The sequence below is a fragment of the Phyllostomus hastatus genome, unplaced genomic scaffold, assembly GCF_019186645.2.
Source record: "Phyllostomus hastatus isolate PE091 unplaced genomic scaffold, TTU_PhHast_1.1 phas_scaffold_182, whole genome shotgun sequence".
Taxonomy (NCBI): domain Eukaryota; kingdom Metazoa; phylum Chordata; class Mammalia; order Chiroptera; family Phyllostomidae; genus Phyllostomus; species Phyllostomus hastatus.
The window spans coordinates 23,700,193-23,727,978 of NW_025334013.1; the positions used below are offsets into that span (position 1 = coordinate 23,700,193).

A 27,786-nucleotide genomic window follows, 5' to 3' on the forward strand; every position below is an offset into this window, starting at 1 on the left:
GGTCTTGCGGACCCCAGGGTGGAGCGCTAATTCTGACTTTCCAAGGCTGTTCGGAAGGGGAAGGCCAGCGAGGGTGGTGGGCTGCAAGGGCTGGCGCTGAGGGAGCAGCAGACACCGGGCCCAGCTGTGTTCACGACCCCTCATCCAGCCGTGCTGCGTGCGTAGGTGCCCCAGAATGAGAAACACCTAAGTGAAACTTTGCAGGGGTATCTAACCCGTGGCCTGTGGGCTGCATGCCACCCAGGATGGCTATGAATGCACCCCCACAAAAAATCATAAATTTACTTAAACCTATGAGCTTTTTGTGATTATTTGTTGCAATGTATTATGTGGCCCAGAGATGCCAAAAGGTTGGACACCCTTTGTAGGGCGTCACTCAGCCCAGCAGACCTGCCGCAGCCACGTGTCCTACAGTTTAGAGCAGCCTCTGAGCAGATGGACCTGGGTTTGTCTCCGCTGTTGTTTCCCAGCAGTGACTCTGCGCAGCTGTTTGGAGGCTGAGCTTCCTCATAAATTGGAGGGCACACCCACCTCACAGGGTTGCTGAGAAATCAATGAGATCATGCAAAGTGCCATGAAATCACTAATAAAGTGGTAACCGACTTTCTTTTTAGATGGGGGGAGGAACAGAAGTCCTTGAATTATTTGCATTCCCTCTCAAAAAGCTACTTGGAGTGAAGGCCCACCAGGTTCCCTATTCCCTGAAGCAAACCAGGCCCGTTCTTGTCTGTCCCGCTCCTGAAGGACATGTGCTGGAGGCTCTGGAGCCCCCTCCTCCCACTGTTAGGCAGGCCTCCCACCCACTTCTCTGCTTTGAGGGCAGGAAACCCACATTCCACCGCCATCTTGAGTCCAGGATCACCTTCCAGCAGTCTGCGGTACGTTTTTATACTGATGAGCAACCATTTCTGTAAATTTCAAATTGTAAAGTGTACTGATCATCTTTCATTCCAGCCACTCTGACTTGAAACCTGAGCCTTGGTTTCCAGCTCTATTGCCCTGGATCCTATTATCAGTCACCAAACAAACACTGCTTTTTCTGCCAAAATCTCATATTTTTCTCTTCGTTTGTTTGCAACATTACATTCATCCATATTACTGGCTCTCTCCTCCACCTGCACTGGCTGCTAGACTCTTTTTTCAGAAGACACCACTTCCAACATGACATATTCCTTCAGTGGCTTCCTACTGACGGGCAGATAGCCTTGGCATGGCATTCAGGGCCTCCACTCTATCTCCAACAGCCTTTCAGAGTCACCTCCTCTACTCCCCTGGCCTTCTCACCCAGCAGCCAGCCAGCCAGCCAGCCAGCCCCGGTACCTCTGTGCTGCTGTGCTGTTTCACCTCCCCTGACACACCACCGGGAGGACACCTGTTGTGTGTATGCGAGGTGTGCTACGAGTGTGTCCACTGATGGGTGAGGGACTCTGCCTCAGATGACCCTGGGATCCCAGAGCTGAATGAAAGAACGAATGAAATCCTCCTCAGGCCACAAAGAGCCCCAACTTCTCTCCTATTATTCTTCAAGGCAGAAAGATATACAACTTGAACAGAATTTATTGGTTTTCCTTGATTGCCTCTGGTCCGACTTTGGAAGAGCTTTCTGGGTTTATCTGGCCTTGTTTCTGGGCTGCGGCTGCGGCTTTTAAGGCCCTTTTTTGCTTCTTCAGCTTTTGAGCCTCCTGGTAAACCTGGAGATGGAAGGGAGCAGGAAAACACTTTGTAATCCCATGTAAAACCTCTGACTGGGAGCAGATGGGCTGGAAACTGACACCCCAGCTGGTAACCCCAGCCTTTCTCCAGGGGGCTGGTGGCCTGTGAGCCACTGCAAGACCTTGGAGCCAGTTCTATGCCTTGATCAGAAAGAGACGCCCCTCCCCTCTTTCTCTGCCACAGTCCCAGAACGGGCCCAACTGGAACAGCAGTTTGGATTCATACCCGAATGCACAGGGCCTTCTTGGTCACCCAGCGGCGGTGGGCTTTTCGGTAGTACAGAGGGGGAAAGGTGTACTCAATCCCCAGCTCCTTGCACGTCTTCTCAAAGACTTTATAGTTGGTCTTGCGGAGGTTTTTGAGCATCTTTTTCCTCTGGTCAATGCTCATCAGTAGATAGCGCTTGTGGGTTTTGTCCTGCAAGAGTTGGTATTCCTTTCCTTATTATACACATAAGCGGCATGCCACTTCACGGTAAACTAAGGATAGTCACTTTATCATCTCACTGAAACCTCCCAACAGTCGCATGCAAATATTAATATCTGAGGTAGGTATTATCCCCATTTTACAGATGAGAAACTAAAGGCTCAACAATGTTATCAGGTCTTGAATATGGGCCTACTGGTCTCACTCTAAATCTCATGCTCTCTCCCTACACTATCCACTGTCTCTCACAGCTCAGCAAACTGTGAGCTGGAGTGGAGAAGAGGGAAGAACATTCGCTCTTCTGGGAGACCCCCACCCACAGCTAGGTGCTGCTCCATGAGAAAATTCTGCAGTGAGGCTAGTGATCCATGCTCCAGAACAAAACTCGGACTTCCAAGGAACAGGCTCAACCGGCTCCAGGAACACTGAGGTGCCAGCCTGGAGCTGGACTGGTCTGTATCCACAACTGTGTGTTTATTAAAAATACCAGCAGCTGCGGGCCCAGCACTGTTGAGACATGGCATAATGGTTAAGAGCATGGGCCCTGGAGTGAGATGACCTAGTTTCGTGTCCCAGCCCATCATTTCCCAGGGCTGTGCCTTGAGGAATAATTTAACCACTGCCTGGATGATTCCTCCGTAAAATGGGATGAAAAGATGGGTGTCAAGGTTAAATGAGCTAGTGTGTGTAAAGTATTTAGGAAGAGGCCTAAATACTTTATTTGTATCATGTTGGCTGCTTGTATTATTTCATATAGTCTCTGCAACCCTGCCCATAGGTACTATTGTGACCCCTATTTTACAGACAGAACTGAGGCTCAGACATGTAAAGTAACTTTCCTGGAATCACATAACGAATTAAGTGGAAGTGGCGAGCTGGGATTTGAACCCCGAATAGCCTGACCCCATTCATGCATTCAACAAATATTTACTGAACATCTATTATGCGCCAGACACTGTGACCATGCTCTAAAGTTTGTGTTCTTGACCACTGGTGACACTCAGCACAGCACTGGAAGGCTTCCATTTCTCTACTGGAGGTGGGAGGGAAATGTTTTTCTCACTGCAGCTGAGGGGTGGGCACCACGGTGTTGTAGCTTCCTGGCATCTCAAGCTGCCTCGTTGGACCCACAGCCCTTCACCTGCAGATTCCTCTGCCCCTGCTGCTGGTGGTTAGCTGTGAACAATGCTCAAGGCTTACCTTTCGGTGTTTCTGCATGTGTTCTTCATAATTGCGGATCTTCACCGTCAAGGCAACAACTGAAACCACAAACCACAGAGGATGAGAGCCGGGCACAGAGGAAGGAAGGGCCCGGATCTGGGTTATGTATTAAGACCTCAAGGAATAACAATCACCAAGGCTTTTGTACAGCTCTCTGTAATTCCCGAAGCACTCTGAATTTCAAGATCCCCAAAGACTTTGGATTATCTTTCCTTTAGAAAACAAAGACTAAGGAAGGGAAGCTCCTTAATATTATAAAAGTATCATTCCCAAACCACAGCAAATAGCATTCTTAACAGTACCATAAGTTAGAGTATTCCTACTAACAGTTCAACATTGCACTAGAGGTCCTAGCCGATGCAATAAGATCAAATTCCCAAACAGCCAAGGGTCTGCTCCTTGCCTTTCCCCTTCCAGCTGCCACCCTTATCTCTGTGATTTTACTAATGAGTTTTCAGATTTATCAACACCCGCTCATCTCCTAAAGCCCCAGAAAATCCTTCCTTCAAGTATTCTCATTTGATTCCCTCCTGTGTTGCAAAAATGGGGGCAAAGGCAAAAGCAGAAGGTGGCCCCAAAGAGAGGTTGCAACTATGGCAGGCCCTTTCTGTACACAAAGGGTTCTGGGACCACTCAGACAGGGCGGTGGGAACCTTGGCTCTGACCATAGGGCCCCTTCACACCACCCTAGCTGCAGAGTGGAGAGAGACAGAGATGAATTTGGGTTCCTGAGGAACCCTGCTGAGCTCACAGAGGTACAAAGCAGGGCCTGGGTGCTGACTCCAGCATCACGCCGCTCAGGATACACAGTCAATTTTCATTACCCTTGGTCCTTCCTGTCTTTCCCTTTAATAAGCCACGTCTAATTCCTACTGTACTTGTAGGTGAGGGCTCTGGACCAAGTGCCAGCTAGCAGACTTCCCTGTGCCCCCACTCCCCAAGGGCCCCCGACCAACTTCGAGCCTCCAGGGAACGGGTGTCCTCAGGGTTTGCCACAACCTTGTTCATCAATTGCTCTTGCTTGATTTTTAGCTTCTCCTTCTGTTGAAGATAGAGACAGAAAATCTGTGAAGTCTGCCACACCATTAAGAACTAGCCCTCACACTTCCAATGTCATGGCTGTAGACATAGCCACGAGGCCCTATCATACGGCTCAGGGCCTGGCCTCTGGCCAACCACATGGCTTTTCACATCTAGGTGAGCCCAAGGCCATTGCTGCTGATAGGAGAAATGGCTTGATGGATGAATGTCCCTAAAGCTTGCTCATTCATTCAAGCATCAGATCTTTACTGAGCACCTACTGCTTGTCAGGTGCTGGGGGCATATAGGGGAAATAAGACTATCCCTGCCCTTGAGCTGCTTGGTCTTGAGATACTAACAAGTAGACAGAGAATGCTACTGGTTAAGTGCTGTGACTTGCGATGCATGGGATGGGAGGTGTTACCAGAGGAGAGGACCGAGGGAGGCCAAGGTTTGGCACAGTCCACTTACCTGGTTTGCCATTTCCAAAGATAAGAGTCTTTTCACGACATCATCGACCCTGTGGAAAAATCACCGAAATGAGAGAAAGACGTTGGGGCAGAGGGGAAAGGGGAAGCAATGCTGTTTTAATTTTAGTTTGAAAAGCAGGGATGACTAAAAATTTCTTTTACAACAGATGAGTCTCTCTGGGCATGGGGGGCCCCTTCCCAGGGATTAAAAGTCAGCAGGAATCTGACTTGCAGGGTTGAGAACGTGGAACGACGTGGTAACCATGGAAAATCACGGCTGTCAGCCTGAGTGTTCCAGGCTCATCCCAGGGAGGACAAGGGAGGATTTCTATTTAAGCTAGAATAAGGTTCAATCTGTCTTCAGACACTTCAATTCTGCAATTGTTTCTTTCTCAAGTCACACTGCACAGTGGGAGGGACGAGAGGCTGCCCAGCCACCACCGCTCAGGACAGGGGCTGAGCAGAAGGATCCTGGCGTTGGTGTCATTTGGCCGTGGATTCAAACCCCAGCTCTGTCCCTTAGAAGCTGTATGACATTGGGCAGCTTGATAACCTATCAAATGGGGATAATATTTCTTCCCTCACAGAGCTTTTGAGGGCATCTAGACATGAGAAATTTCTACCAAGACCTACGAGGCATGTTGCCTCCTTGGTATCTAATGGTATAGGGTCTTCACTCAGAGCACACGAAAAGCAAGCAGCTGAGCCCCATCAGCCCCATCTGTCTCTGCTGCCTCTTACCCTCACCAGGCTTGGGCTTCCACAGTTCTCTGCCCCATTCTAAACCAAGCTTCAGATATAGCAGGCCAGGCCTCGAGGCCACTGTCTTCCCCTCTCCCTGGTGATCCTCCCAGAGCCCCATGCTTCATCAAAGAGATTTCTTCCTGCTTACTTCTCAATTCCAGGGATGTTCTGGTAATCTTTGAGCAGTGTGGAAGGGGGTGGATCATCTTCTTGGCTGGGCCGGACTGTCAAATGGAGGGATGGAAAACACCCAGAGTCAACTCCCACTGCCCATCCTTCCAGACTGAACCGACTCTTCTTACCAACTCTATCAGAGATGAACAAGGTCTCAAGCAAGGGCACTGGATATCTCTGGGCTCAGTTTTCCTCTGCAAACTCCCCAGACACCTGTCTTGATATTTCATGCTGGGAGTAGATGGCCTTTCCTAAGACCCTGGACTGTGCCTTCCTCTCTCGCACCTGTCTGGCTCTACCGTTATCAGATCCCCAATAGGATGGGTCCTCTTGTGGGTGGACTGAATCTGACTTCCTTTGAATCCTCCTCCCCAGTCTGATCCATAGCCCAGTACAGAACAGGCACTCAACAAACACTTGCCAGCTGACTGAATGAGTGAAATAAGGGGGTTGAGGAGGAACTCCTAGCTCCTGTGTTTAAATGTAAGCACAAAACACAGACCACAGGAAATTCTCAGCCCTGGAATGTGCATCCCAATCCTCCCTTAGGGGTGAGGGAGAGAGATGGGGGAAGAACAACCTGTCCTCTCCAGGCAGACCCAACTCTGCTGCTATGCAAATAATAGTAATAAATACTAATTTACACTACAGGTTACTGCACATAGTGCTAAGGGTGCTTTTCATGTGTTATCATTAAGTACTAACGACGATCCTCTCAAGCAGATACTCTTACACTCATTTTAGAATTAGAGTCAGCAGCATTAACTTGGCCAGCATCTTTACCAATATGCAGGCTGCCTTGGAAGGGGAAACCATACCCTCCACCAAAGAAAAGCAGGCTCAAAGTGCTATATACTGGGTAGGCTTGGGTAGGTTCCCTCGGGCTAGCTCATTTCCTCATATCCACTTGGAAGGTTCTCCTGTTCCCGCGCTCCACCTCCCTTGCCCCGCAGGGCGGTTTTAGGGTGTTGCTTTGTGACAAGGTGGACGTTTGGGGGGTCTTCTGCTTTGGACCTCTGGCCCACCCCATCTAGTGGCCAAACTAGCCGCCTTGGTCCTCTCGGCCACCCCAAGTCTTCTAGGCAATCTCTTCCATCCCAAGCTCCGCCCAAGTCCCACCCAGGAGCTCCTACCTGGTTTCTGGATGGCATATCCGCGGGTGGCCCGGAGGATGAAACCTATGCATAAAAGAGAGGGCTGAGGCCATCCCCTTAAATAGTCCAGCTTCTCTTCCTTTCTATGACACTCCTTCCACGGCCTTTGCACCTCTGCGCCTAACCGCCCTTCCATTTCTTCTGCACCACGCTGCCCCATGTCTCGCCCACCTCGCCTAACTTCTTCCCCACCTACCACCCTTTCTCTCTTATCCTGCCGCGGCACTTCTCCCCTATCCTCGTCCTCCCTTGTCTCCATCCCCGCCGAACCCTTTTCCTACTCCTGCTATCGTTTTTCATCTCCTTACCGAGAGGAGGTGAGGGAAGGCCCCAGCGGTCGGATGGAATTTGGGCGCACCCTCTACCCGGCGGCCCTAGGACTGGAGCTTGAGTGCGAATGGAACTCAGCACCCTCCACGCCGCCCTTAGCATGGTGACTTCTGACCCCAGCAGGCGGTGCCGCGGTCGCTTTCGCGGTACAGACCTGGTCACACGGGCGCAGCCATATTGGCTCAGGCTCGACCAATCGAGTGCAGCGGCGAGACCGGAGCAGAGGAGGGCCGAGAGGGTGGATTGGAAGCGGAAGTGGGTTGAGCGAAGTCTGGTCTGGTTAGTCGTAGCTCGAGGTGGGGGGCGTGGTGGTTGCTTGGCCGCGTTAGTGGGGTGCGGTGCTGTATACATTTTAAGATGCCACTTTTTCTTGCACGTAACGTCCCACCCTTAACCCACTCTGCGTTCGTAATGCTGGCTCCGATTTTTTGGGGGGGCCTTCTTGGGGTCTGTCGTAGCCTTCTCCCCTGAATCTAGTGTTTCAACATCCCTTCCACCCCCAAACCCAGGATGAGGCCCAGTAAGAACGACTGGATTTCAGCCTCCGCTCTGGCTGCCTTGTAGCCTGATGGTGAAGGTCGCTGGCCGTGGAATCAGACAGCTCTGGTTTGGAATCCTAACACCATTTACTCACCGTGATTGTGTGGGCAACTCACTCAGCCTTTCTGGGTCACAGTGAACTCATCCCTCAGATAAGGATGATGATAGTAACAATATGTCCTTTTCAGGTTGTTAGAGGATGGACTGAGGAACTTGTGTACGAAGCACCCCTTATATAGTGAGCATTCAATAAGTATTAGCTGTGATAATATTTGTGAAATGTGTAGTGTAAGAACAAATACAAACCGAAAGTAGGAAAAATAAACTTTAATTCTTGGTGCAAAAAAGGGAAAAAGAATACTTGTAATTGTGAATGCTTTTGCCCTTTTGAAATGCATGTAAATCTTTTTAATAGCTAAGTAAGCCTCTTGCCAGTTTTACAACCCAGAAATGTCTTTCTCAAGGACTTCAGAGCCATTTCTTTGAAATGCAGTCATTAAGGAAGATAGTGTGTCTATCTCCCATCTTCTGAGGGAGGGTGGGAGCCTAACTTCACCTGGTGCCTAGTTCCAACTTGCAAACTACCTCCTTTCATAAAGATATGAGAGATTTATTTTTCTTTTGGACAAATGCAATTAGCAAACATAGGCGAGTACCCCATCTGCCAGGTGGATTGAGGATGATTCCTGTGTGACAGATGGTTCTGTCAAGTCCTCTTGCTTGAGAACTAGATATTGTTTATTTTTGAGAAAATGTGTGCAAGAAGTCGTATCCACTTGGCTATGTAAAAGTACCATTTCTTTCTGTCTCTGCAAGCCCTTTAACTAACTGCCTGTGATGTGCATCATGTTTTTGGTTTAATGCTCATTCAATAATAAAACCGTTTTCTTCTTTTTCTGTCCTTCTAGAGAGGTTTTCTAGGTTGGTGGGAGATTTTGTTTTTAATTATATTTCCCCAACAGGGATTACTATTTTCTGAGGTCTGTATCCCGCTCTGTGACTAATTCCAGGTACCCTGGCCACTGTGTCCCAGTCATCCGTCTTCTAGTCTCCACTTTGAGGATGGACTAAGCTATGTCATTTTTGAGTCCCTGCTGCCAGATGGGGTTCTGGTTGACTGAATGAATGGAGGAAAAATAAACCAACCAGCAATTTTGAAAGGTACATCTCCCCGCCCCTCTGAAAAAAAGAACAGAGACTCAGGCACACACAAAGTGTTCCCCAAAGGAACACCCAAACTAAACTGAACCATAAAGCAGTTTAAGAGACTGAAATTAGAGGAAATAAGCACAAAAGACCAGTAAGCAGGCTGGATGAAACAGTCTCTGACTTTTCAAGTGGGAGAGCCCTGGCTTGTGTGGCTCAATGGATTAAGCTCTGCCAGTGATCCAAAGGGTCACTGGTTCAATTCCCAGTCAGGAACATGATTCCCAGTCAGGGACATGCCTAGGCTGCCAGCCAGGTCCCCAGTAGGGGACACACGAGAGGCAACCACACATGAATGTTTCCCTCTATTTCTCCCTCCTTTCCCTTTTTTCTGAAAAAGAAAAAAAAAAAAAAAAGGAGGCCCAGCCCATGGGCACTGGGAGCATAGCAGAGGCATGCCGGGGGCCTCAAGGGAACTAGGAGTGTTTTTGCCTTTCCTGGGGCAGACAGAGCTGGGACATCCCAGGAAGTCCTAGAAGCCCCCCAGCCCTTCCACCCCATGGACCTGGAGTCCCTGCAGAAGGGGGAAGTCAAGCAGTGGCCCAAAGACACAGTCATCCTCCTGGTTTGGGACTAGAGGCTCTGGGGTCCTTAGTGGGCTGGCCTGGAACCAGAGGTTCTCATAGGGCTTGGGGCTTGGGGTGAGGCCTCCCAGGAGAGGCTGAGTGGAGTCACAACGGATGTAGTGCCCTTGTCCTGGGCTGGTGGGGCTGCCCAGCACCTGTCCATAAAGGACTTGGTCGCTGCTGCCAGGTTGCGACTGGGGCTGCATAGAAGGTGCTCTTAGGTCCCCCTGGAGCACATAGGCCTGGACCAGGGTGGGAAGACTACAGGTTGCTGAGCTGTCATTGGACTCCCAGGGCGCTGGCTTCTTCTCTTCCTCCTCCAGAACTGTGATCTTGGTGAGGGCTGGCAAGCTGGGGTCCCAAAGGCTGGGCAGCTGGAAGATCTCCTGGACACAAGGACAGGTGGTAAGGGCATGATTCATTTCAGAGGTCTGCCCCAGCCACTGCCCCTTCCTGAGTTGGGGCAGTGTGGGGACCCTCCGGCTGCCCTCTGCTGGAACTCAAAGTTGCACCTGCAAAGTACCTCCTGTGTTCATGATACATGTTAGGTGCTGTTCAGACTTAGCTTGGTTCATCTTCCCAATGATTCTGTGTGGGATTAGTCCCATTTCACAGTGAGATGTCTGGGCCTTTGAAATGGGTAGGACTGGGTGTAAAATCAGGTCTGCTTTACTTCAAAGGGAGGGCATCTTGCTAGGAGGTGAAGGGAAGATCTGAGTATTCATCCTCAGAGGGGCATCCCTCCGCTTTGAGCCTGGGCCAACACCCCCAGCCCCACGTCCCTCTTCCTCCAGAGTTCTCACCTCTGCCGTGACGGTAGGCACCCAGGAGCCCAGGCTGCTGCGGGCTGGGTCTGGGATACTTGGCCAGAGGGGATTCTTCCTGCTGCAGAAGGGGCAGGTGCAGGCAGGGTCAGGCGTGCCCTCACATCTTCCCATCCTTTCTCCCACCCATTCTCAGTAGCGGAAAGGTAGCCACTAAGGGCAGAGAGGAGAAGGTGGAGGGCCTGACTCCTGGACATGGGCCGTGAGGCCTGGGAAGGCTGGGACGGACTTAGACTGGCCCACTCGGGCCTGTACTTTCTGGTGGGGAGGGGTATCGGGATGTCCGATCTCTTGATTCACCTGGGTCTGCAGCAGAGCCGGGCAGCCCCACAGAGGCAGGCGAGCAAGAGCAGGAGGCCGAACAGGCTCAGGATGACGTGCAGCTTGGACTCCCCTGGGATGAGGGGGAAGCCAAAGGGGTGAGTGTTTGTACTAGCAAGGCTGGATCTCCTCCCTCAGACGGGGATCCGAGGGAAGGGCTGGGTCTCCTCCTCGGACCAGGAGATCCAGACAAGCCTGGTCTGCTCCAAAATGGAGATCCTTTCCACGAGACACCCCCTCTGTTGACCTTGTCTGTCCAGCCCCCTTCTCCCCTTACCTGGAGATAAGGTCATCAGGGTGAGGCTTGTACTGTTGGTGGCCCCCGCCTGGCTGGCAGCCATGAGGTGAACATGGTACAAGGTGGCGGGCTCCAGGTCAGGGAGGACGAAGTCGTGGGAGGAGGCGTTAAGGACGGTGGCTGGGAGTAGGAGAGAATGGTTAGTCTGGGCCTGGATGCTGAGGCTCTCTCCATGGCTGCTGAGCACCCCCTCCCGGGCATTTTGGGGTTGAGGATAGACTCACAGAAGGACTGGTGCTGAGCATTGGTCCAGAAGATGGTGTAGTGGGTAAGGGGGCTTTTTCCCAGCTCAGGGGCCTGGGGCACCCACTCCAGCTGGGCCCATGTCTTGTCAATGTGCTTCAGATGTAGCTCGGGGGCATGGGAGGGGGCTGCCAGAGGAGAAAGAGAGGCGCAGGGTCGATAGGGGGCAGAGTGGGGGGCCCAGCTGGACTTCTTGTGGCTCCCCAGACCCTAGAACTGGGACATGGTGCTGGGTGCGTGACATAAGAGAGTCCGAGGGGACTCGTGTCCAAGCCTCATTTTCTCAGGAACTTGGACTGCATCCCACCAGCTAAAAAGTGGCTGAGCCAGCATCTGCACCTGCTTCTCTTAGACTCCAAAGCCCCACTCCCTGACTACCGCCAGACCTTTCTGTCCGGGTCAGTTTTCGCTCTCTGCCACCCACTCTCTGAATTTATGCCAGGCCCTCTCTCTGTTTCTATCCCATGTGACACCTCATTTCTGTCGGGACAACTAATCGATTTTTGCCAGACTTGCTCCCAGAATTCTGCCAAACTCACTGCCTAATTTCTGTCACCCCACCGCCTGACTTCTTTCTAGCTGCCTACACCAGGGTCCAGCGTAAGCCTGGGGCAATCTTAGGATTGGAAGGAACCCTCTCTGGGCCAGGCAGAGGGGAGGAAGGAGGTGTTCCCCCGTGGTCCTGATGGTTAGGGCCCAGGCGGGGCTAGAGAGAGAGGAGAGGGCTCTGAGAGGGGGCCTGGTGGCTGACACACCCGTCTCTTGGGAGTAGGCGTAGATGTGCTGGGGGGATCCCATGGTGTCTTGGTTCAAGGGGGTCACGGTGATCTCGTAGAGCTGAAAGGGCCTGATGTTCTCTGCAGAGAGAAGATGGGGCAGGCACTCTGATTAGGGGGTAAGCTCTGCTGACCCTCACAGGCTGACCTCAGACCTCTCGTGAGGGATAACCCGGGCCTCACACTGCAGGGGTGGCCTTTGCAGCCTCTTCTGCAGGTCATTTGGTAGGGGTGAGGGGAAAAAATTGGGAAGGAGAACTGGAAAGGTAGCAGAGTCAGGGCTGTAGCAAGAGAGGATCCAGTTAGACTGTAAGAAGAACTTCCTGATTGTGTGTATATGAGGTGAGACCAGGGAAGGATCATGAAAGACTCGGGAGTCTGCTTGTCGGGGTGGTTCAGGTTGCCCCTGGCCCTCTGCCTCCCCACCTCCCAGCCCTGACCCCCTGCCCCCCACCCGGGGCCGCCTCACCCTGCAGCAGGGTCCCTGAAATGCTGCCGTTACGCTCCATTTTCCAGGTCTTACGGCTGTCGCTGGGGCTGGGGGGACTCGGGCCCCACTCAATCACATAGCCCCGAGGCCGAGGGCTGGGGGGCTCCCAGCCCACCCAGAGGCTGTGGGTGTCTGGGGCCATGGTATGGAGTCCACCCAGAGGTGGGCCTGTAGACATTAGAAGAAGATGGAACGGCGGTGAAAAGAAAGCAGGCCCTAGAGCCAGAAACCTGGGTTCAAATCCTGACTTTGCTACTTACAACCTGGGTGACCTTGAGCAAGTCAACATCTGAGCCTCAGTTTCCTCATCTGTTAAATGGGAATGATGATAAAAGGCCTTCCCTCCCAGGGTTTTGGTGCAATTTAGACGAGATGATGCGCGGGACAAGCCTAGTGTGTGGGCACCCGGTGCAGAGTGCTGCTTGACAGTCACAGAAGCTAACTGTCACTGTGTGGTTCTCGGTATGTGCCCCGTAGAGTCCTTGGTGCGTGCTAACAGCCCCGTGGTCGGTTGTGGGGGCACTACTGCTGTTCCCATTTTGTCAATGAGAAAACAGACACAGAGAGATTAGTTAACAGTGAAGGTCATGTGGCTAGTCAGTGGGAATATTAGCTCTTGTTATTGTCAGTCTCACCTTGTGAGGATCCACGTTCAGGGGAACCTGGGGGTGGCGGCCACTCTGGAGAAGGAGCAGCTAGCTAAGGGACCGTGCTGCAGCTGGAAAAGCACAGACCGCAGACGGGTTTTCTCTCCCATCTTCCCCGGCAGAATGGACTGCGTGCAGGCACCACCGCCAGCTTAACCTGGGGCTGGCTCGTGATAGTCATAGCTCTCTCGTATCGAGCAGCTGCTTGGTGCCAGGCACGTGTCTTAGCTCATGTAATCTTCACACCAACCCTTTGAGGTGAGTGCTGTTATCATCCCCATTTGCTAGATGAGTAAACAGAGGCCAGGGAGGTTAAGTAACTTGCCTAGGCCACACTATTAGCAAGTGACAGGACTAGATTTAAACCCAGGCAATTGAGACTTCAAATGTACACGCTTAAGCACTGTGCTCTCCTAGCTGCCGCCCCTCTCACCTTTCCTCAAGAAGACCACAGGGGTGGGACGAGAGGTCCCAGCGGTGTTATAGGCCACAAGGGCCACCTCCTGGACTTCTGAAGGCAAGCGGAAGGTGCAGTTTAGCTCTGTGGTGTTGCAGAGGGGTAGGACTGCTCCAGCCTGGCCTGAGGGTCTCCAGGAGACCAGGTACCCTTGGATCTTCTCGCCGCCTTCCTCCAGGGGCATTGGCTGTGGTGGGCATAGGAGGAAAAAGGTAAGGGGGATGCCCATCTCACCCTGAGTCGGGGAGAGCTTCTAGATGGGGTGGATGGACAACAGGAGCTGAGCCCTCCAGGCTGGGAGCCTCCCTCCCTCCCTCCCTCCCTCCCTCCCTCCTTCAGTTGCCCTGTGCCAAGTCCTAGGAGGGAAGAAGCGAGTCGGTGTGTAGCAGGCACTCAACTATTCACTGAGCCAACCCTTTGCCATAGGCGAGTCCGGAAGGGCACTACCCCGCTTCCTAGGCATGTGCAGAGTGCATGCAAATCACATACGAATGCGTCCAAGCCTCCCAGACCCGGTAGACTCCTGAGCCCCAGCCCACAGGGGTCTGTGTGGGTTGAAGGAGGTCTCAGGGGTGGCTTTCAGAGGGGGTCACCTTCCAGAACAGCTGCACATCCATGGTCCTGGGGTCCAGCTTCTTCTGCCACCACCATGTGTCCAGTCTGACGCTGGGGGCTGTGGATGGAGTGAGAGGACGGGGTGCTGGGCAGGGAGGGCCCCGAAGGCAGGCCTGGGTCCTGATGGCTGTTCCCAGCCCTGCCCCGCCCCGCCCACTTACCCCGTAGTGCACTGGTCAGCTGCAGGCCGGGGCTCCAATCACTCCAGTAGCCAGGCAGGGGCCAGCGGATACAGCGCATCTGCAGGGTGTAGACTGTGGACGGGAGGAGCCCGCAGAGCTTGTGCTGGAGGCTGCTGGAGGGCAGGGGGCCCACCTGGTGGGGCAGGATGAGCCTGGATTCCTGTGCCCTTCAGGGCCAGCTCAACTGACTCTCCCCTCAGCCACCCCACCCCAGGCTCTTGAGGCGGCCCTCCACCTCACCACGGTCCAGCCGACTCCTCTGAGCTGCGGCTGGTAGCGCAGCTCACACTTCTGTTCTATGTACAGGCTTGCCTTCCGTGACTCCCAGCGCAAATACAGGCAGCCTGGCTGGAGTGCGGCCAGTTCAGGGCCGGGGTCCAGGGCCCACAGTGTTGGGGGCTCCAGTTTTACTGCAAGGAGAGGGCTGGTCAGGCCCTTTCTCTGCCCCATCGTATGGGGCTCTGCCTTACCTCCCACTTCTCCCTGCCTGCGGCTCCGTTTTTCTCCCTGGCTCTCCATCCGTGTGGTCCCTGTGTCCTTCCTCCTTGCCCTCTCTGTGTCTCTCCATCTCTGTGTCGTCACGGTTCTGTGGTCTGTCTCTGAATACATGTCTTTCTCTCTAGGTCTGTTCCATTGTCTTGCCTCAGGGCCTTTGCCCTGATTGTTCCCTGCACATTTCCAGTGCCTCACTCCCTCCTTTCCCTCAAGGATCTTGTCAAATGTCACCTTCTCAGTGAGGCCTTCCCTGACCACCTACTGAAATAGCAACTGCTCCCCACCCCCAGCTCTCCCCGCCCCTTCCCTGCTTCAGTTTCCCCATCACACTTAGCGTCAGCCGACATTCTGTTTTACTTATTTTGCCCCCTAGAATGTAACGTTCCAAGGACAGGATTTTTGCCCTTTTGTTCACTGTTCACTCGCATCCAGAATGGTGCCTAGCGCATAGTAGGCACTTCAAGAAATTTGCCGAAAGAATTAATGTGTGTCCCTGCGTCTGCATTTTCTCCATGTCTCCGTCTGTAGCTTCACCCCATTTTGTCTCTGTCTCTCTTCTCTATCTCTAGGCCTTCCAGTGTCCGTTGGTCCATTGCTGGGTCTGTGTTTCCCTCTCTGTGCCTCTCTGGGTCTGTCCTTTGTGGGGCCTCTTCCCTCCCCCACACCCAGTGCGTCACTCACCAGCATCCATGGGATCAAGGCACAGCTGTGGGGACACCCGGGTCCCCAGCACGTTCTCTGCCTGCACCCAGATGCCCATGCTCTGGTACAGCTGCAGGTGTTTGCGGGGGATGGAGCAGTGGTTCTGCCCGCCCTCAGGCACGCAGTCGGGGATGGCTTCCTCTTCTACCTGGCAGTGGCCCCGGCTCCTGCCAACAGGCCAGGTGTGGGTGTCAAGCAGAGGGAACACCAAGGCTCCCTTCTCCCTGCCGTCTTTGCCCCATCTCCTCCATCCCCACAGTCCTCCCTGTGCCCCACCCCAGGACCCCAAGGAATGGAGCTGGAGTGGAGACCCCTACTCACTTGAAGCTTTTTAGGGTGAAGTTGGTAGACAGGTGGGTGTCACGTCCTGGCTCCCACTGGCAGGTGAGGCTGTCAGTGGTGAGGTTCATGATGCAGGACAGGTTGTGGGGTGTGGCGGGAGGGTCTGTGTACAGGACGGGGAGCATGAGGCTCTGGGTAGGACCACTCAGAAACCTGCCACTGGGACCAGCTGGCTTTGTTTCCCTGCTCGGGGCCATTCCCTCTGGGGTCACTCTGTTTATTCCCCTGTCTCTGTGCAGCCTTTGGGGAAACCGAGTTACAGGCATGCACAGGGACCAGCATCAGCGAACCTCAACCCCCTCAACTGCAACCCTTCAACAGTGACAGGGTAGAGTCTGGGTTTTCATCCTGGTTCTGCCATTCATTAGCTGTATGATCTTGACATCACTTAACTGCTCCGTTTCCTGCTCTGTAAAATGGGCTAAATGGTAATATACCTACCCCCTACGGTTCTTGTAAGGGACAAGTGACTTACTAATGTGGACTGCTCAGAGCAGTGCCTGGCTCACAGTAAGTGCTATGTAAGCATTAGCTCTACTATTACTGATCTTATATAAGAACCTTGTCTGTCTTTGTTTTTTCTTAGGCGTTGGCTTGGCGCAAACTCCATTCTTCACAGTTTGTGCAGAAGGCTGCGGCTGGGGTGGGGGAGAAGCTGGGAGCAAGCCCCACTGGGAGGGAACGTCCTCCCGGGACACACCCTCCCGTGGCTGGGGGTTGGGCATACTCGGCAGCCACGTAGAATAGCAGTCACCACACTGGCTGGCTCCCAAACCACACTGCCTGTTACCAATCTTCACTCCATCCTTATTAGTATGTGACCTTCATTTAGCTCATCACTCACCCTCTCTGAACCTTAGTGTCCTCATCTGAGAAATGGGGCTAAACAGCACTATCCACTAGTAAGGAAGGTGACCTAATATTGAGCCCATAAAATGCTTATTGAGCAAGAGCTCAAGGAAGAATAGCTCTTATTAGTATTGGCAGGCGGGCACTGGAGGCAGAGCAGGTGGACGGCTGCAGGGACTTACACCCTGCCTGCAGCTCAGCCTGGTCCAGGATCTGCAGGCTGTGGCCCCAGCGCAGATAGCAGGACAGAAGGGCCCAAGGGTCGTCGAGGTGGGGCAAGTTGATGGTGGATTCTTCGGTCCCATCCGGCAAGCGCTGCTGCCTCCCCCCGGGTTGAAGCTCTGTTCCTAGTTTCCACACAATCTGTGACTCTGGGCCCAGGTGGCTGCAGTTCGGGCTGATGCTGCAGGAGGCCGTGACGGCATCTCCCAGGTGGACGATGCGGGTCGGGAGGCTGATGTGCCCGCACTCCTCCAGGCCTGGGATGGAAGACAATGGGCCACACGTGACTCCTCTGCCTGGCAGAGCCGAGCTAGAAGCTAGGCCTTTGTACTCCTCAACTCAGGGCCCTCACCTTCTTGCCTCACCCCCCAGGATGCAGGAGCTGGAATGGGGAGCTGTGTTTGGGATTGTGGGAGGCTTTTGGGGAGGAGACAGAAGTAGTGATGTGTAGGTAAAAGTTCATCCCGATTTGTAGTATGGGCTGCTTTCCCTGGTGAAATATTCCCACCCCAGTGGATCGCAAGAAATATTCCCACCCCGGCGGATTGCAAGCTACCAGCGTGACCTCACTGAACGTGAACTTGGGAAGAAGAGGTGTGCACAATTAGCTCTTGCAAGTCTGCTCCAGCACAGCACCAGATAGAGTCTACAGCCCTCCCTGGAGCCCTCCCCGAGGATGGCGAAAGCAGTGATTAGGATGATAAGAACCCTGAAGCCACAGCAATCTTTTCAGAACTCAGATCTGATTGTGTTTCCACACCTCGACCACAGCACTTGAGTGGCACGTTACTGCTCCAAAAGGCAGCATTGTGGGATGGGTAAGAGCAAGGGCGTCGGAACTGGACTGCCTAGGTTTAGAGCCGGATCCTATTGCTTACTAACTCTGTGACCCTGGTATGTCACTGAGACTTTCTGTGCTTCAGGTTTCTCATCTGTAAAGTGGGGACACAAATAGTCTCTACCTTAGTGTTGCTGGAAGCTCTCGATGCGATATCGTGTGTAAGGCACTGGAAACAGTATCTGACAGGTGGATATTTGCTGCCGTGATTAGGATAAAGACCCAGCACCTTCTCACGGCCCTGGTGGCCTGGCGGCCACCACCTGACCTTCCCACTTCCAGCTCGGACCATCCTCTCTCAGCTCCAGTCACCCTGGCTTCTTGCTGCTCCTTGCAAACACCATGCTCTTTTCAGTCTCCGAATCTTTGCATCTGCTGTTGCTTTTTGAGGTGCTCTTCTCCTCCCACCCCTCTTTCACCTGGTTAACATTTGGGCATCTTGAGGGGAACTAGACCAGGCACTGACCAACCAGACCAGGACAAGCCCCCTGAACTTTCCCAAAGCTCTTACTATCCTCCATGCGTACAGAGTCATGGGATTACTTGCTTGTCTGTGTCCCCAGCTAGACATAGGTTCCCTGGGGCCAGAGATGTTGCCTGTTTTGCTCACTTTTGTATTCCCAGTGCCTAGCACAGAGCAGCCCAAGGTGCATATGTATTGAATGAAGCACTGCCCTTTCCCCACCATGCCTTCTCTCCCCTCTCACGTGTCCTTCGGACCATTTTCCTGTTGGGGAAGCTGAGGCCTAAAAGGAGGAACAATTTGTCTGGGGTCACAGAGCAAGTTCATGGGGTCTCACCACTTCTCAGACTCAGAATTTCAGACTGGACGCAGCCTTGCAAAACTGTTTACTTCAAAACTCTACCTGATGCTATATCCTCTACAACAGGGCAAGGATTGCCTGTTTGTGTAGGGTCTGCCAGCTAAGAAGATCTTTTGCATTAAAAAAAAAGATTTTATTTATTTATTTTTAGAGAGGGGAAGGGAGGGAGAGAGAGGAACATCAATGTGTGGCTGTCTCTCGCACGTCCCCTACTGGGGACCTGGCCCACAACCCAGGCATGTGCCCTGACTGGGAATTGAACTGGTGACCCTTTGGTTCACAGGCCAGTGCTCAATCCACTGAGCCACACCAGCCAGGGTGGTCTTTTACATTTTTAAATAGGATAAAACAAAACCAAATTAGAATATGCATCAGAGGCTTCCTGTTCCTGCAAAGCCTGAATATTACTATCAGACAAAGTTTGCTGACCCCTGTCATGCAAGATCCCTGTCAATCCTAGCCTTAACTTGCACACCCCCAGAGACGGGAGGCTCTCCACCTTTTGAGACAGAGTTTCGATAGTAGGAGAACTCTGCCTGGGCTTTGTATTTCAGGAAGAAATCTACCTCCTTATGGCTCCTGCCCTGATCCCTTTGCTGCCCATGAAGGCTGCACAGAAGTCAGAGGTTCCTTCTGACAGGCTGGCAGAGATTGGCAGACAGGATCTGGGGCCCCCGGCCTTTTCCAGGCTCACCTGCTCAGCTTCTCGCCTTCCTCAAAGTCTGCGGATGGGAGCCTGGCTATCCCATATCTACGACCTGGTCTCAATTCTCTTGGGATTCTCTAGGAACCTCAGGGGCAGTGTGTCGGTGCAGGGACTTGATTCTGTCCTCCGCCCCCGATATCTCTCCCTGTAACTCCCCTCTCACTCCAGCACCCCAGCCCCGGCCCCACTCACTTCTGGGGAGCAGCAGAAGGATCAGGGCAGCTGTGGGCAGGCTCCAGGCTCTGAGCCCCACCATGGCGCTGGCTCCTCATTCACATGCAGGCAGGTGGGGTGGGGTGGGGGGATGGTTAAGGTCTTGGACTTTGGAGTCAGAGCCGAGCTCAATCCTTGTTCTGCCACGGTGTGGCTTCAGCCAGGTTACTTGACCTCCGTGAGCCTCAGTTTCTTTGTCTGCAAAATGGGGGTAACAGCCTTTACTACATAGGGCTTTGGGAAGAAGACCTGGCACACAGGAAACGGCTACGAGTGACAGCCACTGTTATTGTTATAGTTGCTTTCCAGGAGAGAGCAGGGAAAGGAGCAGCAAGGAATAGCATTGTCTCCCCTTCCTTTCTGCCTTAGCTGCCCCTCCCCCCCATAAGAGGAGCCTGAGATGAGGGCTTGCATGCAGGTAGTTTGTTTTAGGAAGATCCCAGGAACACAGTGAAGGAGTAGAGAGAATGAAAAACTAAAGGAGTAGAGAGGGCAAAAACTAAAACCTTTTCCACTAAGATCAGGAACCAGACAAGGCTGTCTACTCTCACCATTTCTATTCAATATAGTACTGGAAGTTTTAGCCACAGTGATCAGACAAGAAAAGGAAATAAAAGGCATCCAAATCAGAAAGGACAAAACAGAACTGTCACTGTTTGCAGATGACATGTTAGTGTACATAGGAAATCCTATAGACTCTGCTAAAAAACTGCTTGACCTAATAAATGAATTTGGAAAAACAGCAGGATACAAAATCAATATCCAGAAATCAAAGGCATTTCTGTACACCAACAATGAAACAACAGAAGCAGAAATCAAGAAAAAAAATCCCATTCAATATAGCAAAAAGGAAAATAAAATACCTAGGAATAAACCTAACCAAAGAGGTAAAAGACCTGTATTCAGAAAACTACATAACACTGAAGAAAGAAATCAAGGAAGACACAAACAAATGGAAACATATACCGTGTTCATGGATTGGAAGAATTAACATCATTAAAATGTCCATACTACCCAAAGCAATTTACACATTCCATACAATACCTATTAAAGTACCAATGGCATATTTCATAGACATAGAACAAACACTTCAAAAATTTATATGGAACCATAAATGACCCCGAATAGCTGCTGCAATTTTGAGAAAAAAGAGTAAAGTAGGAGGGATCACAATACCTGATACCAAACTGTATTACAAGGCCACTGTAATCAAAACAGCCTGGTACTGGCATAAAAACAGGCACATGGACCAATGGAACAGAACAGAGAGCCCAGAAATAAGCCCAAGTCTTTATGGTCAATTAATATTTGACAAAGGAGGCAGCAACATAAAATGGAGTAACAATAGCCTCTTCAACAAATGGTGCTGGGAGAACTGGACACCTATGTGCCAAAAAATGAAACTCAAGCACCAACTTACACCATACACAAAAATAAATTCAAGGTGGATAAAAGATTTAAATATAAACTGTGACACCATTAAAGTCCTAGAGGAGAACATAGGCAGGAAAATCTCAAATATTTCACGCAGCAACATTTTTACTGATATGTCCCCTAGAGCAAGAGACATAAAGGAAAGAACAAACAAATGGGATCTCATCAAAATAAAAAGCTTCTGCATGGCTAAAGAAAACTGTATTAAAATAAAAAGAGAACCAACTGTATGGGAAAACATATTTGCCAATGATACCTCAGACAAGGGTTTAACCTCCAAAATATATATAAAGAATTTACATGACTCCACCCTAAGAAGACAAGCAACCCAATTAAAAAATAGGCAAAGGACTTGAACAGACACTTCTCCAAGAAGGACATACAGAGGATCCAGAGACACATGAGAAGATGCTCAATATCGCTAGCTATCAGATGTTGGGAACCGCCCTGACTGGTATCAGAGGCTGAAACCCCCGCCTAGCTAAGGCTAAGGGAACGCCCTTGGAACCGTAAGCCGGCAAGGAGACAAAAGCTTGTCTTCCTGGCAGGAATGCTGCTTCTGCTGCTTTATTCATAACTGAACCCCAAAAGCTTGGTCGGTTAGCCAAAGACGGGTAAGATTCCCCACGGGGGGAACGACCTAAGCCAGGCACGATCACTTTGGGAGGCCCCCAAAAGAAGGACTTGGGGGGGCTGCAGCAAAAGGGGGGTGATGGACCCTCGCTCCTCGGCTTTGACAAAGTCTGAGTTCTCATCGTCTGGGAGAAAATCTCCTTATCTCTTGGTTACCTAGTTCCCTTGCTCCACCTAAGCCTGAAACAATGACAGGGTGGTGCAGCTCGGTACTGAGAAGTGCGGATTCCCCAGGGTGATCAGGCCTAAGAAAGAATATGTAAATTACTGTGAAACCTTCTTTGTTTAGAATGCTCTCAGTTGAATGAGAAGGGTCTTAGGAGGAAGTTAGTTTGTTCCTCAGTCTTACAGCTCTTTGACCCCCAACTCAATAGACCGGCAGAGTTCTTTGTTTTCTATAGTTCCTTACTTCCCCGAATGAGTACTGTACTTTACCTGAATTACTATGCAAAATGAGCCTAATAAAAGCAGGTATGGACGGTAAATCAGCGCGCTCCCCACTAGGGGGGGTGGCCATTCCGTCCCTACTTCCCCACAGAAACTAGTCTGTCTCTGTGCATGTGTCGTTTTTTCTCGCGTGTGTTTCGGCGAGCCATCCACAGTGTTCCGTGGTCACTGCTGGCCGGTGACCCACGCGCAACAATCAGAGAGATGCAAATTAAAACCACAATGAGATACTACTTCACACCAGTCAGAATGGCCATCATAAACAAAGCAACAAACAACAAATGTTAGAGAGGTTGTGGAGAAAAGGGAACCCTAGTGCACTGTTGGTGGGACTGCAGACTGGTACAACCACTATGAAAAGCAGTATGGAACTTCCTCAGAAAACTAAAAATGGATCTGCCTTTTGACCAAGCAATTCCACTGCTGGGATTATATCCTAAGAACCTCAAAACATCAATCCAAAAGAACCTATGCACCCCAATGTTCATAGCAGCACAATTTACAATAGCCAAGTGCTGGAAGCAACCTAGGTGCCCATCAGTAAATGAATGGATCAAAAAACTATGGTACATTTACACAATGGAATTCTACACAGCAGGAAGAAAGAAGGCGCTCCTACCCTTCACAACAGCATGGATGGAGCTGGAAAGCATTATGCTAAGCAAAATAAGCTAGGCAGTGAAAGACAAATACCATATGATCTCACCTTTCACATGAACCTAAGCAACAAAACAAACAAATAAGCAAAATATAGCCAAAGACATTGAAATAGAGAACAGACTGACAATGACCAGAGGAGAGAGGGGAGGAAATTTCAGGGGAGAATGGGAAGGGTTTACGGGAACAAATATAAAGGACACATGGACAAAAACTGGGGGGGGGGGGTGGAAATGGGAGGGAGGTGGGGAGGGAGGGGTGGGTGGGCTGGGATGGGAGTAAAGGACAGAAAACTGTACTTGAACAATGATTAAAATAAAATTAGGAAAAAAAAAAGAAGGGAAAGCCAGTGCAAGGGCAGGTCATCCATCGAGCTGGTCACCTCTATGGACAGTTGGGACTCAATCCTACTGGAACTCTCCAAGGAGCTGTGTACACACCTCAGAGGTGTCTACCCAAGGGACAGTTTATCCCTTGAATGGGAGGGAAGATGGAAACATTTATCTACCCACGCCTGTCCCCATTGGTCTAGGATGTCCCTTGGGGTATTAACCGCCTGGCACATCCGGGTTGCTCATGCATGAGTATGAGGCAGGTTCTCCAGGGTGAGCCATGCCAGAAGTGTCAGATACACTCCCTGGCGAAAAGGGACAACTCCACGGAGCAGCTGAAGCAAGGGGCTGTCAGCTTACACCTGTAAGGAAGCCTGTGGGAAGCCTTGGCAATGGCTGAAGGGAAAGGTGTGTATGGGGGGGAGGGACACACAAGGGGTCTAATACACCCCGCCCCCCCATTCTGGGCACAGACTTCTGGAGGCCTTCTGGGGCCAGGTGTCCTGTAGTCATGGTGACAGTTCCCCGGGTGGAGAGAGCATTAGTTCCAAGCTCAGGAGGTATGCTGGGGGTGGGCTTCCAGCCTAACCCTCTGCTCTGATTCCGTTGGGGTCTTGCGGCCAGACACTTGACCCTCTAGCACTGACTGACACTCTTGGTGGCAGGCCAGTGGGAGTCACTGACCAGCCAGCATGTAGTACATCCACGAAAACACAGGCAGTGTCCCAGGAGATCCCCTGTGCTCCTGAGGGAGAAAGCTTCCCTCCCTTTTTTCTCCAGCCCAGAGGTGTGAACAAGAACTGGTTAGATACCTGAGGCTGTTTCTGCTTGTAGGGGCCTTAACCAAACCTCTAGTCCACAGGTGGCAAACACAAGGCTGGCAGGCTGAATCCAGCCCTCCACCTTGTTTTATCTGGCAGCAGTGCTGAGCCCTAGTTAAGGAGTAGTTACATTTATACAGCCCTAAAGTTACATTTGGCCCTTTGAAGGCAACTGGGAGGCTGATGTGGCCCCCGGTGAAAATGAGTCTGACACCCCTGCCTAGTCTATCTGCGCATATTGCAGGATCAGGATCCCAGGCGGCTAGCCCATAAGTCACTTTTTTTGCTAATCAGGGGAAAAGTGCCTCTCCCTCTGGCCAGATGCAGCCCCACACCAGGGCCTGGCCACTGGAGAAGAAGCTGGGTTTCAGCCTCCACTTGCTGCTCGGCCAGGTAGCTTTGTGGGGGCCCCATTGTTCACAGGTCCCCAGTCTACCAATCAGTGGTTGGCAACCATCTCACTATAGAGTGCCCATTTGATTATCCCCGCCCCCTCACCCCCATACACACTTGCTGGGGAAGATTTAGTCCCTTTGGCCCAGATCTTGGGATGCTGGTTTCTACCTCCATGTGCTTTTGAGCCTCCCCAGCCCTGCTGCATGGGCTTGGGTCAGCTCCAGGCCCAGCCACACCCAGTGAGGGAGCATTTGCCGCTGGCTCCCGTCCAGAGTGGGCCACCAAACCCCAAACCTCGAAGGCCAGCATTCCTCCCCCTGGGATGCTGAGTGTCAGCACCCTTGGCATCAGTCCCTGGTCCCCCATGGCTGCCGGGGGTGCCCCCCAGCCCAGCTGAGTGAGATCTGGGGCCTGTTGGAGCGTGGTCTCCTCTCTTGGGGCAGAGGGGCTGGGACCCAGCGGCGAGTCACATCAGCTGGTCTGAATCACAGCGCTGCCACTTACCAGCTTGGTGACCTGGACAAGTTACTTTCGGAGCTTCAGTTTCCCCATCTGTGAAAGAGGGATAATAATAGCACCCACTCTCAGGGCTGTGGTGAGGATGAAACCGGATGATCCGCGACAAAAGCTCTCAGCACGGAGCCCCCAAGGAGACAGCACTCAGTAACTCTGTTATGTTCACGTGCTGTGAAGCCGGGCACCACCTCATGGAACCCAGCATGGCTGAGTGCCCCCTGCCCCGCCTGAGGGCTGTGTGGCCACAGCCTCCGGGGACTGCCCCTCGCTTTTGTTTATGTCATGCTGTGTGGCGGCAAGACCCCCGTTTCTGGGCCCCCTACTTGCAGCTCCTTGACCCTCCAGTCTTCCGTTGGCTCCAGCCATCTCCTCTGGGCACTTTTGACTCTTCCTGGGCCCCAGCCACCTGCGCCGCCTCTGGAGTCCTATAGCACACCCCTGCTTTCTGCTTCCCTCTGCTTTCCCTCCACTCCGCCTTCTCCCCCTGCCCTCCCTTCTGCAGTTCACACCCCTCTCTCCCTGTTCTTTCTCCTCTAGCTCACCTGGACATTGTTTCTATGGGAGGAGGTGGGGAGGGAGGAGGGAGCTGGGAACGAACAGGGGAAGGGACCTTCCCAGATGCGGTTCAGAGAAACAGAGAGACAGAAGGCAGAAAGAGTAGGAAAGTGAAGTCACTCACACAGACCGGAGTGACGGAGAGAGACCCGTGGAGATGAAGACAGGCAGGAGAGGCGCGGAGTCAGACAGGGAGAGGAAAGAGCCCAAGGGACCAGGATGCTGACAGCAGAGAGACTGAGGCACTTGGAGGCTGATAAACAGCCTGATACCCAAGAGAGTTTAAGATTCAAAAGACAGAGGGAAACGTGAGAGGCACACGGAGACTCTGAGACAGACAGAAACTCAGAGCACTGGCAAGCCAGAGAGGGACTGAAAAAGAAAGAGAAATGGAGCGCAAATTAGATGGACATAGAGACAGGGAGGGGTGGAGACACAGAGGTTCCGAGAGACAGCAGCGGCGGTGGGGAGAGGGAAAACAATTAGGCCCTTCCCTGGGCCCACCTCGGTGTCCTCAGATACCGGCTGTTGGTGACTTACCTGATGCAACGTCCCCCTACCTCCCCGAGTGGGGACATCTCTAGGAAAAGAGACTCCGTGTCCAGGGCTCCTGGTTCCAAGGGACGAGCTCTAAAGGCAGGAGCTCTCGTCCCAGGCCTGGGCCCCCTGCGTGCTGGCACTTGGCAGAGCTGGGGGCGGGGAGTGGCCACAGGACTACTGAGCCCTCATCAAGACTCAGCTCTCCCCGGGGCTCCCCTACTCACGTTGGAGCCTGCAGCCCCGCAGCCGCCTCCCTGGTCTCTGCTCTCTTCAGGCAAGTTCCTGAAAACAGCTGCAGCCTGGCTTCTCTCCCCAGCCCTGTCGTTAATGGCTTGCCTTCTGACAGGCCTGGGGACTGTGGATTGCAACACCTGCCAGCCTCCTTCCCTCCCTTGCCCTGTTGCTGCGGCACAGGCAGCCCCTTCCTCCCAGGAAGGAGCCTGGGAGGGAAGCTGGTGAGGCCTGGGCAGCCTTCCTGCCTTGGGGGTCTTCAAGGGGCTAGGGGATGTGGCAACGATGTTCCCTCCTCTGCTCCCCTGTCTCCGGATTTCCTGACCTCAGAGCTTTGAGGCCCAGTCGGGCCCAGGCTCCAACCCAGCGTGCGGGGGGGACATTCCCATGCCCCTTGCCTTGGGGAAGCATCGCTCAGAGACAGGCCCTGGCTGGAAGGTTTGCTCAGCTCTAAGCCTCTTTTTGGCACCGGCCTTGGGGCCCTGATCACAACACTCAGGGGGGCAGCCTCCAGGTTGCAGGGAGCTTTGTGAGACAAAGTACCTTGCTCACTGCCCCCCTCTGCATTGTGTATTTTCTGTCACTGAAGCAGGAGTCAGCATAGGAAGAACTGAGACTGCAATACTGTCACTGGCCAGCATTTAGCACCCTCGTTGCCAGGAAACGCCTTTTACCAATTAGGTGGAATAAATAGTAAACCGAGGCAGGGAAGAGGAAGGAGACAAGGCTCACATGCTAACTCAGCAGTCCTAAGCCTGTTCTGATAATATTGCCAGGTGTTTCAATATCACAAGAAACACTATATTAGCAAGAAAGAAGAAAAGTCCTTGAAATTCTATGTAACATTTCCACTATCTGGGAAAGAAAGCCTTGAAACTGTGCTTTCATCCCAAGGCCTGAATGCGGGAGAGGGTCCCGGGACCCAAAGAAAGAGCCCATAAAACAACTTTGGTTAATTGCCTACCTCTGGTCACTATTTGTTTTAGGAGGCAGTCCCTGACGCTTACAGAAAAAGCCAATAAATAACTTTGGAAAGTGCCCCAATTTTAATTAACTGCCTCCTGTCATGTATTTGTTTTATAACAGGATGACCAAAGCGAGTCTGGAGCAAGATAAGGATTCGAGTGGACAGACCCCCATTCATCCCTAAATTTGGGTAGTCACATTCCCCCAGGAAAGCTGGCGCCACATTTACCCATTAATCAATATGTAACTTTTCCCCCTCCTATCCCACCAACTATATAAGTCTGGAGAACAAAGGACTCACTCTCTCTCTCTTGGGGGCTCAGGATGCTCTCTCTCTCTCCGGGGCTCAGGGAGTTCTTGGCTCTCGGGCCATAGGGCCTCTGGCCACCCGGCCTTAGGCCGCCCAGCCTTAGGCCACCCAGGGGCTTGCCACCCTGGTCTCCAGCCTCTCTTGCTTTTCTCACCCTGCTTTGCACTGAAACTTCCCCTTTACCCCCTACTGTACCCAGTCCTGTTCTCTTCCATGGAAGCGAGCTACTAAGCGAGCCACTAGTAGTACGTAAACTGATTACGTACTACTAGATTTGCTGATATGTAATTCTTTACATGTGTCAGCAAGAAGAACCAGGTCTCTCCCATCAACATCACTG

General features: G+C 52.2%; 2 protein-coding genes across 4 annotated transcripts; both read right to left on the reverse strand.

Moving 5' to 3' along the window:
* Positions 1-1,539: 1,539 nt before the first annotated feature.
* MRPS15 (mitochondrial ribosomal protein S15) lies at positions 1,540-7,434 on the reverse strand. Its single transcript, XM_045859235.1, has 8 exons — positions 7,231-7,434; positions 6,902-6,946; positions 5,743-5,818; positions 4,852-4,900; positions 4,317-4,401; positions 3,340-3,398; positions 1,939-2,130; positions 1,540-1,691 (listed from the first exon to the last, which is right to left on the reverse strand). The coding sequence occupies exons 1-8, from the start codon at positions 7,352-7,354 to the stop codon at positions 1,557-1,559; spliced, it is 765 nt and encodes a 254-aa protein (XP_045715191.1). The 5' UTR covers positions 7,355-7,434; the 3' UTR covers positions 1,540-1,556.
* A 1,911-nt stretch (positions 7,435-9,345) lies between these two features.
* On the reverse strand, positions 9,346-26,409 carry CSF3R (colony stimulating factor 3 receptor). Of its 3 annotated transcripts, none has more exons than XM_045859281.1 (17): positions 26,164-26,409; positions 24,833-24,880; positions 19,588-19,806; positions 16,988-17,284; positions 15,936-16,059; positions 15,594-15,781; positions 14,658-14,827; positions 14,397-14,550; positions 14,214-14,293; positions 13,597-13,807; positions 12,496-12,684; positions 12,006-12,107; positions 11,232-11,378; positions 10,987-11,127; positions 10,689-10,782; positions 10,368-10,449; positions 9,346-9,950 (listed from the first exon to the last, which is right to left on the reverse strand). In XM_045859281.1, exons 3-17 carry the CDS (start codon positions 19,649-19,651, stop codon positions 9,471-9,473), a joined length of 2,523 nt encoding a protein of 840 aa, XP_045715237.1. In that variant the 5' UTR covers positions 19,652-19,806; positions 24,833-24,880; positions 26,164-26,409; the 3' UTR covers positions 9,346-9,470. The 3 variants fall into 3 exon arrangements, with proteins under 3 accessions (XP_045715237.1, XP_045715236.1, XP_045715238.1); XM_045859280.1 differs by having other exon boundaries at positions 25,940-26,409; XM_045859282.1 differs by lacking the exon at positions 26,164-26,409 and adding an exon at positions 25,168-25,230.
* Between the last annotated feature and the right edge of the window lie 1,377 nt (positions 26,410-27,786).

What these genes read in the sequence shown, in the direction of transcription:
- CSF3R (XM_045859281.1), bottom strand. Translation starts at nt 19,651, where the DNA reads ATGGTGGGGCTCAGAGCCTGGAGCCTGCCCACAGCTGCCCTGATCCTT. An exon ending in TTCAGGGACCCTGCTGCAGG is followed by an intron (nt 12,108 to 12,495) that starts GTGAGGCGGCCC and finishes TTCTCTCTGCAG; the next exon opens with AGAACATCAGGCCCTTTCAG. An exon ending in CCTGATGACCTTATCTCCAG is followed by an intron (nt 10,783 to 10,986) that starts GTAAGGGGAGAA and finishes CCCTCATCCCAG; the next exon opens with GGGAGTCCAAGCTGCACGTC.
- MRPS15 (XM_045859235.1), bottom strand. Translation starts at nt 7,354, where the DNA reads ATGCTAAGGGCGGCGTGGAGGGTGCTGAGTTCCATTCGCACTCAAGCT. An exon ending in CCTTCCCTCACCTCCTCTCG is followed by an intron (nt 6,947 to 7,230) that starts GTAAGGAGATGA and finishes TTTTATGCATAG; the next exon opens with GTTTCATCCTCCGGGCCACC. An exon ending in AGAAGGCCCTGTGCATTCGG is followed by an intron (nt 1,692 to 1,938) that starts GTATGAATCCAA and finishes TTCCATCTCCAG; the next exon opens with GTTTACCAGGAGGCTCAAAA.